Genomic DNA, 21,522 nt, shown 5'->3' with positions numbered 1-21,522 from the left:
CTCACTGCCATAAATCCTCACCAAGGAGCCCACAGAAATTGTCAGCAGCCAAATCCGAGTTACTCTGTCTATTTTTCTTGCAAAGCTTCTCCTCTGTAGTCATGCCTTGACCCTGACTGAAATACAAGGGCATTGTGCAGCCTGTATGTGGCAAGCCAGAATTGCTCCAAGGAAAGGAAAAAAATTGGGCTGACACTAACACAGAGCATCCTTTTCAGGAGCCATGGTCCTTTATTAAAGGGGTTTGGGATGTATTCCCCCCACTCCTGAATGATTTGCACCGTAAAATGAGCTTGTAGAGAAATAGTGGTTGTTTTCCTGCATGCTTCATTAATTTTTAGTTTTGGCAGGCAGTATAAATAAAAATATCAAGTGCACATCTAATTGAATCACCAGTAATTTCCAGCTCCCTGTAGTACCAGAGAACATGATGTAGCTGCACTGTTTAGTGAGCATGGATGAGTTAGGCAAACAATGTCACTCTCTGCCCAGAAGCTTTGGTTTAATTTGGAGCATTTACCCATTTCATATGAGACAGGGCAGTTATTGCTGCAATAGGGAATTCACAGCACAGATCTCTTTGTTCTTCTGGGCTTGTCTTCCAGCAGTGACTGGAAGCACATCTTGGCAGAGTCAGGAAGGTGTCAGTCAACTGCACTCATGCTCAGATTTTTGTGAAAGGAACTCTGGCATTTCTCAATCTTAGCCTCCTCCAAATACACTGACTTCAGGGCGTTGCTGAACTAATTCCTGCCTCCTTCAGGTGTCTGATCTAGAGCATGGGCCTCTCAAAAAAAAATTAAATTTAAAAAAGAAAGCCTTGTCCTAAGCATCATCACAAAGGACTTGGGAGGAGAGAATTCCTACAGTAAGGAAAGCGATACCTGTCGGGCTGCTTGATATCTGACTTCTCAGCTGTCAAGGGAATAAAGTGACTCCAGAAAAGGATGATTCTTAGAGAAAATTACTCAGGATCATTTCTGAATGGATGAGACTGACCTCTAATTGTAATGTTTGATGACCTCATTTCATAGGAGATGGCTCCTTTGCACATTTCTGGACGTCTTTTGCTGCTTAGCACAGGAAAAATGAATGGGTGACTTTTGTCTCTTGGTAGATGTAGTCTGCTGTGGGCTCCCTGACTCAAGGGAGTGCAGGATGCAGGAGCAGGAGTAGGTGTCGAAGAGAAAGAAAACTACAAGTAGAGATTGAACTGTTTTCTCTTCTGCTGAGAATATGATGACACAATACACCCAAAGCAAAGGTAATGTATGTTGCCAGGAGAGATGATGAAAGCTTGTGCTCTTTCTAAATGCTGTAGCCATGTTACTCCTGAGCTAGATAGAGAGGATATCAGTCTTCAGGTCTGCCAGTGCAGCAGTAAATTCACACAATTAAAAACCCATCATGTGCATTGTGTTCTTGAGAAGTACCAGTGCAGGCTGCAGGATTTAAGCCCTCCAGAAGTCAAAGCTGCCTTCCATATTATAGCACCAGAAAGGCCTGGGGAACTGAAATTCTCTATTAGCTGGACCATTAGGTATTTAGCAAGATTAAACAAGTCAAAAAAGTAATTATCGGGTAAGTATTGAATTGAGGAGATTTCACAAGGTGTTTGTCCCTTCAGTGTTACGCAGGATGCTATCACCTGTTGGTTGAAAGGAATTTGGTTTTCTGAAGTGTTTTTGTTGTTTTTTTCTTTTCCTCTAGGATCTGCTGCTCTCTCAAAAATGGCTCTGGAGGGTTCCTTCAGCTGCTGGAATGGAACGGCGATCAGGCTGGGACAGGCGTGTGACTTCATCCAGGACTGCGCTGAGGGAGAAGATGAGGGAGATATGTGCAGTGAGTAAATCCTAACCCCGAGGTTGTACCATCCTTTTCCAGAGGCATAGATTGGTTTGAACTTTCATGTCTGATACTTTAGCACTAACAGACTCATTTGGTACTATCAAAAGACCTGTATCCCCCATAACATATGCTGTTTTTCTGGGCGTCTGCTTGGAGTACACCATTTGATGTTTCTGGGCTCCCCTACATCAGTTCTGCAGCAGCTTCTTAACATGCTCTCAGTGCTTCATCACTTCCAGTGTCCTGATCAAAAATGCAAAGGAAGTATAGCCTGAAGAGCTAGATGCCTTACAGAATTATGAAATGTGTAGCTGGTTAGAGCCTTTAATCAAATGTAGTGCAGCATGTGGCAGGGGGGGGAGAGGAAGGAGAAAACTTCTAAGATGAAAAATGAGTAGAGCCACTAGCTTGTCTTTGACCAACTCCTGTGTCTTTGTAATTCCTCTGATTTTCTACCCTCTCTTCAGGAGTCAATAGTCCAATAACATACAGCAGAAGATAGATAGCAGCCTGAGTTTTCTAAAAACTTGCTGTGCCTAAGTACTTTCTAGAATGTGCTGTGGAACTTAGATACTTTAGGACCTTCCTTTAACTATCTTGAAGGTGCCTTATCACTTTTTTATACCTCTGTACATTCTACCTCCAGCATCCTCCCATCTGCCAGTCTACAAATAGTTAGGAGCGGTGGATTGCCAGCTGTATGGTTGTCTACAGGGCAAATCATGAAAAATAAGCATTGAGAGTTCATTATTCAAAGTGTATGTGCCACAGCTGATCAAGCCTGTGGGCTGTTACAGTAGAACTGTGTTGATTTGGTTTGTAGGAAACGTGTTTGCTGTTTCTAGTAAAAAGTTAACATGAGTGATATACAACTTCTAGCAGATTTGACTTCTTTGCTGCTAACAAAGAAATAAAGTTACAGACTTTATTGGTGTGGAGAACATTGGTTTGACCTGAGATCATCTAGTAAACTAGTTAAAAGCTTGAAATTACATGCTTCTCCATCATTTTAGACGTTGTTACAATTTGAAATTATATTCTTTAATGACACACTCAGTGACCATTAAGCTCACAGGAACAGTGTCAGCACTGTGGACTTGCAGCTCCTTAGAACCAATAATGCTTCATATTAGTAATATTGAAACCTTATTTCCACCTAAGAGCTTTAAAATAGACCTCTAAAACCTCATAATGGCATTTCCATTGTGTTCTACTCTATAATCAAAAAAAGGTTGGATGCATTTTCATTTCATTGGAAGTAGAGAAACATTATTTACCCTCAACTGTATGTCCAGATACACTTTGGTGCCTGTGTGCCATAAATGGCTCTGCCTTGTGGGAGTTATCCTGTCTATACCAGAGGGAAGAGCAGAGTTCACATGATAGAATTGTACCAATCATGGATGCAAACTAAATGCCACCATGGGATGGGGTAGGCCTAGAGGAACATGCTTGCCTGTTATTTTCAGACATTGGGTGCACGTGGGGGTGGGTATGTTGTCCATATTCCTGTATCAGGAAGCTGGCTCTGCTTTTGCCCCTTGCTGCCACCCTGTACCCCATGATGAGCCCAGTGGAAAAGCGGCCAATCCCTCTCTGGCATATGTTGTTCACAGGGCTTTGTTTGGTTGTGGTTTCTCCCTCCATTCATCTGTAGCTGTTTCCACAAGGCAATATGGCACTTGCAGCTGTGTTGGCAAAGGACTGTACTGAGAATGTTGGTGAGAAAATGTAAAAAGCAGAAGATATTTAGCCAGCTGTTTAGCAGAGCATCACTTCCCAGCTTGAGGAGAAGATCACATGGCTTGCATTCATCCATAGGTACTGGAAATGAGAGCTCTTGCTTCTAGCCAAAGGGTCTAAAAAGCACTATCTTCCACTCAAGGAACAAAAAAGCATGGCTTGCGTGAGCAAGAGCCCAGGCTGTGGATATGCCTGCTTATCCACCCACAAGCCTGCTCAGTTCTATGGCTGATCCTTCTGCTTTTGCTTCTTTACCGTGTTGAATTTTGTTGCCATGAGGCTTCTTACACAAAACAGAGAAGTGATCTAATGTTTGTGGTGTCAGTTATATCTGCATGGCAGCCTAACACAAAACATATGTCATCTTTCAGCATTTTACTTGTCATTTTACTCCTGAGCAGCACGGATATTTTCATCAGCTTTTTGCAAGTGTGGTAAAAAGTGATTCAGATTTATCAAGCAGAGAAAAGGGTTTCCCAAATGGTTCTGCTTACACAAAAGAGCTGTCAGAAAAAGATGTAGCTATGCTCAAAACTGAGACGAGAGGTTTTAAACATGCCATTATCAAAGCCTTCTATCTTTGAGCTTCAAGGAGATGTTGGAGTTTTTTGCCTTTCATAGTCTTTTAGCTTTGCAGGTACTGATTGGTTTTATTACGATTTTAAATTTTTTTCATATTAGTTTGATTTTTGTTAGCTGAAAAGGATCTCTCTAAAGCCTGCTGTTGGCGAACATCTCTTTACTTATTAATGGCCAATGAAACGTCATGGTGCTTGCTCTGCTTTGCAACCAATTAGTCTGTGTAGAAATTGTAGAACAGAGAGGGATGACCCCTAGAGAAAAGCATGTTGTTGTTTGAGTCATAATCAGATATCCTTGCAGGAGTAAAAGACAGCTTCAAAGAGGCAGATGTGAAATGAGATGCCGAACTGTGCATGTGTATTGACTCGGGATCAGACATAGAGATTTACCAGCCTGATGGAAGTGTCACACTAGAAATTACTTTGCAGAGCATACATTGCAGACACACATTAATACTCCAGATAGCACTGGTGGCATGTCTCTGCTAGTAAATTCTTTTCTGTGTTATGGAAATTACACATGCCAGCCACCATGGCAGGCCTTGACTCTAGGTTTCTGCTGAATTCATAAACTGAAAGATAGATTCCTCTGTAAAAGTACCCTTTTTTAAAATGCTGTAATAGCTGGAGCTGGGTGTTTCCAAAGGGAGACCTTGAACAAAGAAGTCCTTGGTTGATTATAGTCAATCTGAATTCCCCAGCCCTCATGTGACTGTTTGGGCCAGTTGTTCCCCATATGAGGCTCTGGGGGCTCTTCCCATTCTTCATTGGGTCCCTTCCTTGCCTCTAGGTAGGATGTTTCTTATTTCTAACATTGTAGCTTCTGTTAACGAATTCCTTATCTTCTGTCTTGAACCAGCTCTGAGGTCTTCTCTTACTTGACTGAGTGGAAAGTTCAGCATATCTGGTGAAAGTTCACAACTCATGCCTAAGGCTTCAGCAAATTTATCTATTAATGCTAAGCAACGAGTTCTGTATAAGTAGTTTTCCAAATCACACAACACGTGGATATAACTTACTGCAAAAAACCCAGCATACTTTGTCTTATTGTAGTAATCACATGTAATGTACATTGTATGGTACAAGACAGACATGAAAACTCAAAATATTTACTGGTACAGACAGGCAAGGCTCTTCTTTACAGGAAGGGTGAATTTTTCTTAGGAGTTTTGTACTTCTCTTTTTAGTTAACAGTATCTGGGATTTTGTTTCAATAATCTTTCATTGCAGGGCAGCAAGTCAGGGCAAAAGTTGAAATTTTACTAAAAAAAGGTGCATATAATTCTGGCCAGTCCAAAACTGCTTTACTTTCTGCCACAAATTCACAAAAAAATTTCATCCTGGGAAAATATCAGTTCAAACCTGTTAGGTAAATAATGGGTATATTTAAAAAAAAAAAAAAAAAACATTTTAAATAATGGAGGTGCCAGTAGTATATTTATTATCTAGAAACCCAGAACTTGGAGGATTCACTCACAATACAATTAACCCAGGACTGGTTCTTCTGCTTAGGTGAATTTGAACCCATATTTCCTATTTCCATACAGAGTTTCCAAGCTTGTGGTCTGGAGTTCTGGTCTAGTTCAGATGAAAATGATTACCAGAGTGTCTCCTGAGGCTGCACTTCCACATTTTACAAATTTTATCTGGAATGGGAAGTGAAAGTAGTGTCCTCTTTATCTTTCAAATAAATCTCATGATCACTGGTAATATTCACTCTGCCTCATTGAATATTTAAGGATGTTAAACACCTTAGAAAGTGAGATAAGGAAGACAAGTGTCTGATTCCTGCAAGGAGTGAGTGACTCAGGCTGTGCTATGTGGCTGGAGGACTGCACACACACATCTGTCAAAGCACCAGATGGCAGCTAGAATAGGAACCTATAAAGTTTGATTTTCTGATGACATGGATGAGTGACTGAAAAAGTATTGATAATCAGTTCTGCAGGGGCCAGTTTACTTTCCAGGCAAAAATCCATGAAGAAGTTGTGGGATTCATTTTTATCCAGATACAGCCCAGAGTCTTCCTGCAAGCAAAATGATGAAGTAGCAACCTGTTGCCGTGCTATGCTCGTAAGGTTCCTGTCTTACATACCCTAATCCTTCTGCTTCTTTCTTTATCAAAAACTGTACTTATAGAAATAAATTCTAACCTCTGGCAGTTTTGAGCTCAGCAAAGCCATCTGGCATTAAACGATAACTCTGCTGACTGTTGAAAAGTTTTTTCTCTTTTTATGCTTCATTTCTGGTAGATTTTGGCTCATTGAAACAAACTCATGTTTAAGATTCATGTGGTTCCTTATAGTGAGTAATTAATCTGTTTGGCTTCTGAGATTTCCTCCTAAACTTGGTAAAGATCCACAGATACAGAGCAATGTTTAATGCTTTTGTTCTTTATAATATCAGCTTGGAATTTCACCCAAAAGTTTAAACTTTACTATCTGGTTGATTTACACCTAGTTTTGAAGCAAGAGATGACTCCATCTGCCTCATAAGTTATATCAGTTACTAATTCTCTTGCTATTAATGGATGAAAAATATGAGTTAAAGAAAAAGAACTTACTTAGATTTTTCTTGAAAGGTATTTTTTTCTGACAGCTTGAAAATATTTGGTTAAGAACAAGTTTAACATCTGGCAGCTTTTCCCTACTTCATCACCCAAATAAAAGGAGAGACCCTTACATTCTCAGAGTGGTTCGGTTTCACTGGACTACTCTGTTCTCCATCCCATACCGACAAGTTGCCTCTTAATCTTACTAAGGCCTAAATCTTCTGAGACTTCTGTCACTGATGTTAATATCAAAAATGGAAGGTTTCAGTAGGAGAAACCCCTGCCCCCTCATTTCCTTGATTTTCCAGTAGTCAGATCAGCTTCCCCTCATCAGTGCGGTGTCTGTGCTAATGTGAGTTTCAATCACAAACACATAAAATGGAGAAGTACAGCTTGGCAGAGAAGTGGTAGCTGAAGAGGTCTCTGTGGAGTACCCAGTACGTGGAATCACGGGTGCTGTACATATTACAAGTAAGAAAGAGCAGCAAAGAAAATCTATTCTTGGCATGGGACATCTGAAAACTCATAAAACATTAATTTGGGGAAAAGGAATGAAATATTCTGTGAAAGTAATAGCTTCTTATTTATGCCCTTACTTGTTCATCGACAGTGAGCTTTTCCTGGCCTCCAGGCAGGGATTGCTACTTAGATGACTCCTCCTGCTGCTCTGACTTGTTTACATCATCCTATATAGCAAATGGCCATGACATGAATTCAGTTGGACACCGAGCTGAGCTGTTTCAGTGGGAATTCAGGGCACATGAATTTGTCATTTTCTTTGTATCCCAGCCTCAGGCTGCACAATGAAATACAATCAACTTCTGCAAAGGGGTGAAACACAGCAAAGTAACTCTCTGCTTAACAGCTTCACATTTAAAGACCAGGCTGAATGAATTTAGAGATTTTTAGAAGAAAAACTTGAAAAAAACTTAACTTCAGTAAAAGTTTTGATTTTTTTATAACAGGTTTAGATCCTTGTACAAAATACCACTAAAATGTGGCTCTTGCCTCTATGTCAAGTTCCAGGTCCAAAACTAGCCCTGCTAAAAAGATGCAGATAGAGGATTTGTTTCACTTTCCTCTGACAAATGAGTTGTGATTCAGGCTCCTAGAAAATCAAATATTTCTAGTCTGGATGCTGCAGTTGGGGTGTTCCACAGTTGTTGTTTTCTCTGGGTACAGCAAGGAGCATGTGCATGTGCCAGTGACAACCAATTGCCTTTTGAGATATGTGAGTCAAAACTGGGGCCCTGTGAGAAGGTATTTCATCGATGTGAAGTCTCATCCGGGGCATCTGCTGACACTTAAACATTTTGAATGATCTGGAGGTTGAATACTCGTGCCTCATTATCTGACAGCCACTTTATAGATATATAATTTCAGGGAGAAAAAAAACTAATAATCACAACAATATATGTTCAGGAGCCTCCTCTTCTCATAGAGAAGCTGAAGAAATTACCAGTATCACTTGACCACTAGTTTCTCTTGCTTTAGAAGGTTGTGGTCTATCCTACTGCTTGTAAGTGGAGAAATTTTTATTCTGATTTTATCAAGCAGCTAAGGAAAAAAAAAATCCTGGATATGTGTTTGCACATGAAATTTCATTTTATCTTGCAATTTCAAACAGATTTCTTGTATCATTCTTCTTTCTTGGAGCAAAAGGAGCAATACTTTGCACCCTTTGTAAGAAGAACTTGTGGTTGTAGGTAGAGAAGTATATGGAAGGCATGAGATTACCTTCTGCTTTGAATGAGATGTCTATTGTTTTATAACTGGCAAATTTGAAGGCAAAAAGCTAATAGAGCTCTATTGTTTGAAGCTGGGAACTGAAATCCTAAACCAGTGACAGAATGAGTGGATTTCAAAGGCTGAAAATATGGATTAAAATAAACTATCCTCTTTTCAGCCATTCATCTCATGGAAGAGACTCACAGGTGAAAAAACTGAGGCACAAAAGGATTCTGTGCTTTACCTGAGGCTACATCAGTGCTCACAGAGAGAAGAGATCATGTTGCTGGACTGAGTAGAAACTTGGACTGCAAGGGAAGGAATCTTGTTAGGAATTTATTCCTCTCCAAGATTTCCCTCTGTGGGGCTGCAAAAGCAGTGCTTAGGAAAGTCATTCCAAGATGTAACCTTGAGCAAGCTTATACCTGCAGAGAGTTGAGAGCCCAGGTATTTAAGAGACTTCATGGTGTGTAGGGAGATGTGTCCTCTCACTCAGGTTTGTCAAAATGTGTGGGCAGTCACTTAGCCACAGTCTGGGGGTTGTTTGCCTCTGCTCCTCCCTCCCCATGGTCAGGGACGTGCACAATTCCACACAAAAGGACTGACTAGCAGGGGTGCCCTAGAACCGGGCTGGAATAGTCCCTGTAGCTCCTGTGTGAGCCCAGAAGCCTCCTCCTCAGCTCATCTGGGTTCTTCTGTCTGTGTGTCTTTCCCTCTTGCAGGAAAGCTTCCCTCTGGCTTTTATTGTTCGTTTGAAGAAGGGGATTGTGGCTGGATGCCAGGCTCCTCTGCGTCCCATCCTTCTCCATGGCGGATTGGAAGCCCGGAACACAACCATTTCCCTTCGATAGAAGGTGTGTGAGAGTTAACAGTAAGTGTAGAGCATAAACAGCAGAGACCAGAAATGATACACACATGGTGAGGAGAGGGAATGAAACACAAAGCAAGTTTTCCAGTGTACTTGTATTCAGCCTTCAGTGAAACAAATCCCATCTTTCCACTCTAAGTGCTTCGAGCAAGCTCCCTTTTTGCCTTGAGGGTACAGAGCGGTACCTCAGTCTCCGCCACTGACACCAGATACAGATCTTGACCCTTTCTAGACAACTTCATACCAAATGTTATTCTGCCTGACCCTCTTCCACACTGATCTAGTTTCTTCTTTCTGATTTTCCTATTTACTTTCTCCATTTCTCGGTACTGCTGCCTTTTCCCCCCGCTCACATCCTAATTTTTCTCTTTGTTCCATGATCCCTTGAGTTGCGCTTTTCATGTACAATTACTATATACTTGGTGTGGTTACTGAGTGTGTTTGTTAGGTAGGTGAAGCTGCATCCCTAAGAAATGGAAAAAGCCTTCTGCTCCCTGGCTTCTGCAGTAGTAGGAGCCAGCTAATACAGACTTGGGGCAGGTTTCACAGACCCAAAACCAGAAGGTGAGTGCTGCAGTTTGACCTTCTTCCTTCTCTTTCATCCAGGTTGTGCACTCCTCCTCAACACCAGCAAAGCACCAGCAGTAGCAAAGACTGTCATGACCAGCACTGCATTTCCAGCTCCTTTGAGGAACTCTCCCTGTGAGGCAAGTCATAACATTTTCTTTTCTTGTGCAATTCACAGAGCTTTTTTTGTGTGCTTGACTCAAGTTTTCAAATATAGGTACTAGGTCAGTAGCAAGGCACACTATCTCTGATTTTATTTTCCATAAAATATACTTATTTGTGCCCACTGCACAGGGGAAAGATATGGTTATCTGCTTGAATGCCACAAAATGTGCTTTGAAAAACTTATCGTATCCTGTCCTCATTGCATCACATGATGTATTACAGTCTTCATAATTGGGTGTGTGCTCTGTAAGAGTAGGGCAGCCAGCATTACATAAACACAGAGAGGAAGAATCTTACTGCATGAACAAGCATTATCTTTGCAACATCCAAGAAACAATAGGCTTCAGGACTGCCCCTGAGCCATTCAGAAAAGGCAGTACATGCTTTCTCCAGCATAGCTGGGATTTCGGCTGGCAACTCTTCCTGCTCCTGCACTTCAAACCTACCAATCGTCATGTAGGCCTTGTTCATAGGAGTGCTGAAGGTAGCAGCAGCAGAGAGAAATTCATGCAGAATGGAGCCGGGTTCATATTCAAGCAGAAAAGCTATTGAGGGTCATAAGATATCAACTTAAGCAAGTACATCAAGGCTTGCCAGGCAACCTTGCTCATGGCTGTGATTTCTGAGTCAGTTGTATTTAACCCTTAAAGTGCAGCTTCAGAAAGGTGACCTATCTGCATCTTCTTACTCTGTAGCTTTACAGACTGTAGAATCACTGATAAGATTTATTTCTGACTTACGACTTTGAAGCATGCCTAGTGACTTAAAGCATTTCACATCATGGTCACTCAGAAATCTTGCATAAGCTTCTGGATCCTGGAGCAGAGGGATTTGGGAAAACTGATACTAACAGAGTGCAGCTGTTTGTTGGTTGGGCACTGAACAGGCAAAAGAATCAGATTTTCCCTGTTCCAGTGATCTTAAAATGCAGACAGGACACGAGAGGATGTGTTAGAAAGTTCTCTGGAATGAAACTACATAGAAGAAGGTGTTTCTTTGGCTTAAAGTTTGTTTTGGTTCACTTTTTTGGATATTTCAGTTCATAGAGCAAAGCGCCTCTGGTTTTGCTCTCTTGATATATTCATGTTCTCTGTCTTTGAAATATATTCTACCTTGTTTTTCCTCCCATCTGTGACAAAAGCATATGCAGGTTCTGAATATTTTAAGGTCTTGTTCAGCCATGGACCAGCAAGAGCGAGTGTTTTTCATAATCCACCTGACACAGGAATCACAGTGAATGATTTCCCAATATCTGTGTGTTTTTTTCTTGTATATACAACACTGCAAATAATTAAACTTGCCGTCAGGGGAGAAGCTGCCATGTATTTCATCTGCTCGCCTGCCATCCCACCTCTGTCACTCCCCTTGGCACTTAAAAGGCATCCGGACGCATCCAGCGTTGCAGCTGTCGGTAATAAAGAGTGAAGGAGTTTTGGCAAGGGTTTTGTCTCTTGCCTTTTCATATAGTGTAAAAGCTTCTCTTCTCAGTGGGTCCCTGGTGGCTTCAAATTCTATTTTACTGGAACAATCTGTCTGTGCACAGAATAATTTAATTCCACTTTTCAACACAACAGAAGAGGAGAAAGGAGATATTCCTCCCTACGCACTTATTCCTTCAATAGGTGCCAACAAACTTCCTAATAGTGAAATTACAGAAAAGAGGTTGTGGAAATACTATAATGCTGTCCTGCATTTATTCACCCTCAACCACTTCTTGATTGAACTGGCTCAAGTTCAGGCACTAAAAGATGAGTTTTCTTTTACCTGTCACTGCTGACAGCTTAACCTGGCATGTCACAACCAGGACAGATTCTCTGGCAGCTGAAATCCCACAGAAAAAACTCACTCATAATTCATGTTGCAAAGGGATCTCAGCAAGTGTGTGTGTGAGTTAGACCCATTTATTCTTCCACCATCAGGTCCAGCTATAAACCCACCCTTCCTCTTATATTTGATCCAGCTCTCATGATCCTTTAGATACCTGCTCGCTCTCCTGAGAGCAGCAAGGAGGTCAGCAAATATCCCCAGTTTGATCATTTTGACTCCACTCTCTTCTCTCCCTGCTACATGGAAGCTCTGGGGCACTACAAGACCTGCTGTTCAACAAAGTTATTATTTTTTCCCCTTATCCCCTAATTTTCTTTTATCCAGTCGTATTAGACCAATCACACCCACCACAGTAGATGCTGACACTCTGCTCTTTAGCCTGAGGTGTTCGTAGGAATTAATTACTTCAGCCTCAGCATGAGGAGCATTACCTGCCACAGTGCTGTTTACCAGGCTGGAGGATTCTGGGTTTTGGCCAGGATGTCCATGGAACCAGAACTGAGTGTAAGGAAACCACCAAGCAGTCCACAGTGGGTGCCAGACACAGTTTCTAATGCTTCAAGCTTCTTTTTTCTCCCTCAGCCTGGCTGTTAAATCTTACACTGTGGCAGACTGGCAAAGGAGGTGACTGACCAGCCTGGTCCAAAGACCTTCCTTGTTGAGGTTCTGGGCAGCTGTTTGCAGTGATGTTGGTGTTAGTATTGGAGACACCACAGCATGGTTGAGCTTGGCATATGAATTGTCACTGAGTGCAGGACTAGTGTGACACTCCATCTTTGTGCTCTCTCCAGCCTGAGGTCAGTCACCAGGAGCATGCAGGGCTGCCTGCCCTTTGGATGCCCTGTAGGAGGCTCCTTGTTAACTCAGGAAGGGAAACGTCAGCCTTACCTACTCTGTACTGCCCCACATGCATCAAAAGATGGGAAAAGGATAAAAATGCACGCAGGAGATACTGTAATAACACAGCCTGTACTTTCCCACACATTTGGGATTGGCCCTAATGTGCCTTGCACTTTGTGTACAGCTTTGTATTGCACTTCATTCCTGTTTGGTTTGAGCAGCCTTATATTTTCATTTTCTTTATTCTTCAGTGTTTTTGCAGGTCAAAGCAGTCAGTTTGTGATGCTGCCCTTTGTTCTTGCTAGTTTTTTTCTTTTCTTTTGTTGTTTTATTAAATCTTGGCTGGAGTATCCTGGCTTCAAAGAATCTCTTGTTTGCAGTCCAGACAGCCTTTGTTATTTTTTCATGTTGCACTTTCGGTAGAGCCCTTTGCTTGTTGACCCCTTTAAGTCTGTACTTAAAACCCACTCTGTACGGAAGAGGGAAACTGTGGCACTTCTACTAAATCTTGGGTGAATGCAGGAAGTGGTTCACATAGTCAGTGAAGAGATGCTCCATTACCCTGAAGTAGCCAGAAAGGGGAGATGCAACAAAAAGCTCAGGAAGTACTTCTGGAACCAGTCAGTCACAGGAATCAAGAGTGAAAATCTTTTAACTCACATGTAAAAGTTCACTGGAAGCAAAGCACGTGTAATTGAGCATAGGAATGCACGTAAAGTGCAAAGAATTAAGCCAACCAGTGACCTGATTTAAAGGCAGAGTTTTTAGAGCTCGAGCAGTAAAGCACAGCATTATTTGCCCCTTCTGTCACACTAAGATTTCCCTCCTCTGAGTAGGAATCATCTGGCCTGTGCAATGCTGACAGGGCAAAGAGGAGCATGGGATGGGTAGGCATTTCCTCATTTTGAAGAAGAAATCCATATGCATGTTATTAGTAGCTGTACTGGTGTCTGGGAATCTAGGAAACCACACTGCAATTAAATCCAAGGAAGTGCTGTCATCTCAGACACTACCCATGGCAAAACTAATTGCTTTGCCACAGTTGATAGCCCCTAGGTGTGCAGTTTCCAAACTATCATGGCCACCTACTTTTCAGAACTTTGCAAAGAAGTCAGAGAGCTGACAAAAGTGTTGCAGGTGCCCAGGGATTACTCACCTTTGTGTGGAAGCTGGAGACTCAGTTCTGACCTCCCCTGCCTAGACAACAAGACAATCCCATCTCCCTCAGTCCCCCGTTATTGCTGTACAGGTGCAGTCACATGTGCCGATTTGCTTTTCATTTCATTTTTTGGAGATGCTCCCTGATGTCTGCATCCTCAGGCCTTGAAGGATGTTGTGGTACCTGTAGATCATAAGAAACATGCCTGTGTCTTCCCCAAGTGTGTGGGTTTCTCTCATAAAGAGAGAGAAGACCAGCTCCAGAGTACTGCATTCTGTGAGGCTGGTACAGTTGTACTTGCCCGGGCTGTAGTCTTGCATCAACCCTACAAGACTTCGTTTTGTGGTGGGTTGTTACTACTCCTTCTGCTTGGAAGTCACTCCAGAAATATGAGTAGTCTGGAGAATGACTTTTAGAAAGGCTGTGCTTTGCTCAGCTCAAGGGAATCTGTGACAGAATCTCAGTGCCATGCCTGATAATTAAAAACCAAGTGTGCAGCTTTGGTGTGGGCTGTCATAGAGAAGGAGAGTAACAGCAGAGCTGCTGAATTTGAAATTAGCCTTAAATGTTGTTGCATGCACCTCCATAGAGTAAGGTGACTCTGCAAGAGGGACTGCTTTGTGATTAGGAACCAGATTATTTCATTTTCCTGTTAGGCCCTGGGTCAAACATTTTAAAGGGAATAGTTGTGCTGGAAAGCAATGAAAACAGATTCCTATGATAGTAAATGTGCTTTGTGCTTTTGTCTATGTTTAAAATAATGAAAATACGCTTCTGATGCTATTTTGACATTTCAACTAGCTGTTTCTTGAAAGCCACCATTATGTTATGTAAGTTAGCACTAAACTGAGCCAGATTTCTTTAACACCTGAAATTACTTTTTGAATGTAAATGTACTCTCTCTCGAAAATAAATATAACATGTTGATGTAGAATGGTATAGTTGAAGTTTGCCTTCTCAGTTAGGTTTACAGATATAAAGATGTTTTCATCCTCTCTGTTTATTAATTCAGTTCTCTTTTCTATGCAGAAGTGTTGCATTTTTTCAAGGCATGTAAGTCAATAATATAAATCATTCCTTGAGTGCATTCTGAGCCCCGTGCTGACACCTGCAGAGTGTGTCTCCTTTTCTCCTCTACTCCTTGAGCTTTAAATAACTTAGATGCATACATGGTAATAACATTGACACTGAAAATTTACGAGCATGAAAAATGCAACATAGATATGCCTCTAGCTCAGCCTTTCATGTGCTTTATTTGGCAGAATACTGTTAGCAGTATTCTTTATTTTAAAGTGTTGATTTTAAAATCTGTACAGCTTATTCACTGTCATCTGTCTTCTCTTGCTTCCTTTCCCACCTGGCTTTTGTGACATTGGATCAGAGGATCTATAGCATCTGAAATCTCTTGAAGGCTGGTCATCCCACAGTACTCCAACAGCAAAATTCCGAACACTTTCTCTTTTATTGTTGCTTTTATTTTTCTCTTTGTCTGTTTTCTGAAATGAAGTAAGAAACAATGTAAGAATAAATAGTGGGAGAATCTGTTCGTATAAAACACAAGCTTCTCTTGCCTGCCTAGGTATTTTAAAGCTACATAATCAGACCAGTTAATTATAATTCTATCACTTAAAAATGGTTTTTGCTTGCACCCCTGAGTCCTAATGTAAAGCAGAAGTGTCTGCAGACTGCAAGAGAGTCTGATCATGCATTGTTGTAGATCTGGCCAAAAACCAGGACCAAGATCTTTTGATCTTCTTTATTATGCATAAGAGTCCAAGTCTGAATTGCTGAACAGTGCTAATAGATGTCTTTGCTCATACTGTTATGTGCAACCATTTCTCATGTCTAGTAAGAAAAAAAATATTGTCAGTTTGATAAACTTCACATGTCAAAGGTAGCTCATATTCATGTAAAAAGCTCACTGGGACTTGGCAAAAGTGTCTGCAGCTATTGCCTAATTCTGTTCAAATCATATTCCAACTTGCAGCTTCAGTTTCTCCTCAACAGTGAGATGTTTTCTGAGCTTCTTTAATACATGAGTTACATTTACTGGGTCAGTGCATTCACAGCTGAAAACAATTTCTACTGTTCCCCTTCCAGTGAAGAACACCCAAGAAAACAGTAATGTTTTTCAGGAGAATAAATGTCTGCATTTCAAGAATCCACTGTTCCTTGTCAGGCAAATTTTGAGCAATTCCTTTGAGCAAGTATCATGGAGGGGGAGCAAGGACTTGGGAGCATGAGAACTAGGTAATGTGCTGTCTCACAAGTTGAAAGCCTGTGGTGCAGAGTTGAGGTGTTGCTGGCCGGAGAGCCACCAGTGAGATCCAACTCCTGCAGTTCCTTGGGAGCAAAATGCCTGTAGACTCTTCTCTGCCTTCTTAAAAATATTTTACTGCAAGCCCTGTTTGAAATATGTTTTTCTTTTCCAGTTTCTTTTTTCACTTGTGTTAAAGATGGCCAAGTAGCTTTTGCTGCCAGGTAGGGCCGTAATGCTAATAGTCAGTGTCATTGCCATGCAGAAAGTGAGGAAAAAGAAACAGCAGTTCTCCAGGGTGTCAGTGCAGAATGTTTTATTTATGCTGCTGTGAGTGTGTGTCATTGGTCCTCAGTCAGACATCTTGGAGTTAGTTTATGCTGGAATGTTTCTAGCCATTAAAGTAGACTCACAGGTGTCAGCAGGTTCAAACTTCACCCAGAAGGTTCTAGGTGTGTGTGTGTATATATATATATATATGTGTGTGTGTCTATATATATATATATATATATATATATATATATATATGTTTTTTTGGTCTTTTGGGGGTTTTTTGTGTGTGTGTAAGGAAGTAAAATGCAAGTCTCAGTTCTCAAGTGGTCTTGAAATTACGCAGCTTGTGCTGGAAAATCTACCTTCCTTGTTTTTCTTCACCTGCCAAGCCCTGTTGATATTGATAAGGATTAGGTTTTTGGGTTTTTTCTTTCTGGGATTAATTGAGTCTCCTGTTTGTCAGTTCAGAAACTCCACCAACTCAGAGGCTAAGGGGGTTCTCAGAAGGCATTTTTCCAGATGGTGTTAGCAGTGCAGTGCCTGTAGCCATCTGACGTGAGTTTTACCTCAATATGCTGTGTGTTTACCATGGCCTCTCCCTCCTGTTAATTTTCCCCAGATCAGTTTAGAACATTTCATTTACTAAGTCAGTGAATTTGCATATGAACAGCTCATCACCAGCTCTGGTGGGTTCTAAAGCCAGAAAGCAAGGTGCTGCCGAGCCTACCTTCCATGCTTAATTAATTTCTCAGTGATGTTTCTAGCTCCTGAATATTTTGCTGCTAGTTTAACACAGAGGGAGATGTTTGATGCATAACGTTAGGGTATTCCACCAACAGCCCAGATTTAGATTTTTCCAAATGTGCCACTGCTCTGCTTGCAGGACACCCTGTGTATGTAGTACCATCTGCCATCATTGATGCTGTATTCTACAGAATGAATGCCAGCCCCATTCAGAAGCCTTTGCTGTGGTATCCAGCTCATCATCTGCTCTGGTTCACTTCAGCAGGTGTGAAAAGACCTGGACTGCCCTGCTGTGAAGCTTAGAAAGCATGGAAATCACAGCCAAAAATGCCCATTTGGACACAGTGCCAGTCGATTCACTCAGAGCCAGTTCATTAGAGTTCGCATATTGCACTTTGCCAATGAGCTGATCTCCCACATCTATTGCCAGCTATTTCTTTCCTTCAAACAGCTGACATGTGTGCAAAGGCATTCATTCCAATTCATCAATTGCTTCAGCTTTTGCTCTAGTGTTACGTTAACAGCTATCAAAGGCTCGCTCTTCCCTCACTTCTGACCGTGTAGATGTTGCCTCTTACCTTCTGGCAGGTCTCCAGAAGAGACAGAGGTCTGAAAGCTTCTGCCTAGTGGGAGTTTCAGGGCTTTACCTCTCAAATTTTAAATTACCAAAATGGCACAGTGAAGTTGCTCCAACTCACCTGTATTAAAAATGTCACATAATGTGTTACACAGGGAATTGGCATTGGGGTCCTAAAAGTGGACATGTGGACTCTTAGTAAGAGGAGTTGCTTTCCCTGGTATAGGTGGAAGGTTTTAAATGTCCACTGGCATTCCAAACTTATTAAAACAAATAATTAAGTCCTGATGATCTTTCTCACAGGGAAATTACTTTATTGGGTCTGAAAGGTACAAATTTTCACTTTAAATTCACACTAAAAAATGCCTTGCTTTGTAGGCATTTGAAATATAGAATGCCCAACAAATTCTTTCATCTTGATTGTCACCTGTCAGGAGCAGCCATGCAGACACCAAGTTTGAAGGCATTAGCCTCCTATACCACCAACATTTGTCAGCAGCCTCTCTCATCAGTGTTGGTTCTGGTTGTTGGGTACGAACTCAGCCCTCCCCAGCTGCCTCCTTGGCCGTCATGTTGTGAATCTGAAATAGTTCCTGGCCATCCTGCTTGACTCTGCTTTTCCTCTCTGGTGTCTGGGAGGTGAAAATTCTCACACTTAGTGCTGTGGTTTCCACTGTCCAACACTGGAAATAACCATGGGATTCCATGAGTCCTCTCCCAGAGCTGGGGTGGGAGTGAGCTGGAAGTCAGACTTGACCAGTGTCCAGTCTTGACCAGCTTGTCCCCAGAAGTGGTCTGGAAGGCCTCTGTGATAGTTTGCTGAACCACTCAAAACTTACACATCAATTTTGGATGCATGGCCAAAATAATGTAACAAAATGGTTTCACAGACCCAAACTGGCTTATCTGTGTGTACATTTATCAAACCTTGGGTCCTACAATACAATGGACCCAGGAGTGATTCCAGTGATTTTTGGACTGGAGAGAAAGAGAAGAGCCCCATCTAGATTATTCAGTCTCTGTCATAGTTTTGCAGTGTAAAGTCACTTCTTTCTTTGTAGCTTTGGAGGCAGGCAGATTAGCTGTAGTGTTTACCCAAATTCAGTACTGATAATTAATATAATGGATATCCAGAATTTTGTTCCACCCACTCCAAAATTGTGATCATAAACTGGGAATAATAGCAACACTTCTGTCCTTTTGATGCCTACATCTGATTTGCCTGCCAGAACAAACTTACACCATGATATAGGAGCAGCAAGCAAAATTTAGCAGTTTTGTTTTATGCTGAGAAATGGATATGAATGTTCTGTGCTATCAAAGCAAGAAAATAGGAAATGTTATCAGGTGTTCCTTTGTAAAATACAAACTTAATTCTGAGCCTTCTGACTTTGGTGGTGGCTTTGAAGTGCTAAAATATAGAATGCTTTGTTGAATATGTATGGATACTAGAGGCTGTGCTGAACACTTTCTTGTGTCCAAAACATCCATCGCTAATGTAGCTCTAATAAACTCATTCCTTCAGCATTCTCACCTCTACTGGTTATTGAGATGACACCCAGCTCCTGAATAAAATATATATGTGTATTTTACTTATGCTCTTTATCAACAAAGGGCTAGCTCCTCTTCTTTTTTCCCCAGAAAATAAGAAGACAATAGTCATCTACTATGGGTTGTAGAACTAGCCTGATGTGGAAGGAATTGTTTTTCTTTTTATACAATGAGGGAGAGAAAGTCATAAAATGAGAAAACTACATGAAATAATTTTACATACAGGGATAAATGCATAGAAATGGATTCAATTACATTATCATAACAAAAATGTTAGAAAAATGGTTCTCTAAAGTATTTTAATTAATAAAAAACCCCACCAAATTATTACTGAACTTTAATTGAAAAATCTGTAGAAACTTGGATGGAAAGTAAAATCTGTTTTTTTAAATGAGTATCTAGGGGATGTGGATGTGATTACTAGTGATGCCTGCTTATTGTAGCTCTTCTCCCTGTGTTTTTTGCTGCTGCTGCTGGAATAGAAAAGCTTATTGCTGAAAAAGTTGTTAGTCTTAACTTGAATCTCTTAGGTGGCATCTTAGGGGAGCGTAGTCTTTGTACTGCAAACAATGGAGGTATAAGCTTATCCCTTTAAAATTAGACACATATGTGAAAGCTAAAACAGATGGTTTAGACTCAACTTTACAAATTAAAAAAAAAGGTGAGTAGTTTCAACGTTTAATAGCAGATACAAAGTGTTACAGGCTTCCACATCTGTGGAGTTTCCTAAAGGGAGGACATGAGTACAAGGACGGGAGAATCAACTTTTTGGTGATTAGAAAGCAATGAAAGAAGAATTGAGTATTTTGTTAACTTTTGAATAATGTTTGTGATGTTTAATCTCATATGTTCTGTTTCTTCTAGCTACGAATATCGTGGCTCATCCATGGTGTCTTGCTGGGAAATGTATCCCTGGTGCTGGTCGAGAACAAGACAGGAAAGGAGCAGAGCTGGACGTTCTGGCATTCAGAGAACAGCGAAGGCTTGGGAATATGGCAGTGGATGATCTTACCTCTCCCAGATATACTGGATAGGTATGAGTCTTCTCCTCATTCTCCTGCACGGTGGTCAATCCTGTCAGCACTAGCTACCTGGCGATGAAAATGGCCAGCATTTCTCCTGGAAGCTGTTCCCTCAGGGAGAAGTGCTTTGTCCTCCATGAGGCATCTTCTGTTAGAAGCAGAGAATGAGAATAGTGGAGTATTTAGAGCAAAGCACACAATTTTGCAACTCCCAAGTCAAAGTTTTGGCTCACAGGCTGGGTCAATGGGTAGTCTACAGCAAGATGCTTAAACTTCTGTGTCTCCATTTCACCAGCTGGGAACCACTCTCTTGGCATACTGTTCTATGTTTGGTGCTCTTTCATAGTTTGCTAGAGATGGATGTGAGCTCCATAGCTGATATTTTTTCAGGATGTCAAAGCCCCTGGTATTCATTGTGTCTAGATCTGAGGATGAAGAGGTGGGAAAAGAGCCTGCTGCAAAATCAGACAAGGATCCAACTGAACACCTTTGTTTTAGCTGTAGCTGAAGGCTCACCTTACTAAAGGGCTGTGCATGGCTCTATTCTGGCTTTAAGCATAGAAGGTTTATCTGGTAGCATATGCTTAATCTGGTAGCATATGTTTATTTAGAATGTTGTTTTAGCTGTTTCTTACAAGTCAGCTTTAAGGGAATACTCTTGTTCATTGTTTGCTTTTAGTGTGTGCTGTTTCTAGAGAAGGCACAGACATACTTCACCTCCTGCTGCCCTGGCCCTTGGGCTGCAAGATGCATCTACCATCTGTGTCATGAGTACTGCTTTCCCTAGTCTTTTTGGAAACCTGTGCCCTAGAAATAATGGATTTCATTAAGGGGTAGTTTGCTTTGTAAAAACTTTGAACAAACATATGAATATGTCTTCTATCTTACTGGCACTTGGGGATGCACATAGGCTGCAAATACAACAAGGACACTGCCAATGCTTTGGTCCTGAATGTATAATTAATATGTGTGCGTCAAAGATTTTAAAAATGCCAGCATAAAGCTTATTGTGCAGTCACTGGTGAAGCACCATTTGTAAAAATACCTGGTTGCTTCGTTCCCTTCAGCTGTGTTTCCTTTGAAGAATGGTATATTTTGCCATTATTATTTATGTGATTTATTTCCTAATGTTGCCGGGGGAATGTTTTGTACCTGAATTATTCTGTACCCTTGTAATATTGCTTTCCTTTAAATTCTCTCTGGTTGCACAGTCAGGCAGAG

General features: G+C 41.2%; 1 protein-coding gene across 2 annotated transcripts in view; it reads left to right on the top strand.

The window, feature by feature from the left end:
* ALK (ALK receptor tyrosine kinase) overlaps positions 1-21,522 on the top strand; it is a 313,072-nt gene that overhangs the window by 233,971 nt on the left and 57,579 nt on the right. For both annotated transcript variants that reach the window (XM_048296584.1, XM_048296583.1), the window contains exons 6-9: positions 1,711-1,842; positions 9,174-9,305; positions 9,926-10,026; positions 20,144-20,313. In XM_048296584.1, the coding sequence (XP_048152541.1) occupies positions 1,711-1,842; positions 9,174-9,305; positions 9,926-10,026; positions 20,144-20,313 (535 nt within the window). The remainder of the gene's footprint in view (positions 1-1,710; positions 1,843-9,173; positions 9,306-9,925; positions 10,027-20,143; positions 20,314-21,522) is intronic.

This window comes from Corvus hawaiiensis, chromosome 3 (genome assembly GCF_020740725.1).
Source record: "Corvus hawaiiensis isolate bCorHaw1 chromosome 3, bCorHaw1.pri.cur, whole genome shotgun sequence".
Lineage (NCBI taxonomy): Eukaryota > Metazoa > Chordata > Aves > Passeriformes > Corvidae > Corvus > Corvus hawaiiensis.
The sequence above is the reverse complement of the archived record's forward strand: the minus strand, read 5'-3'. Positions and strand labels throughout refer to the sequence as shown.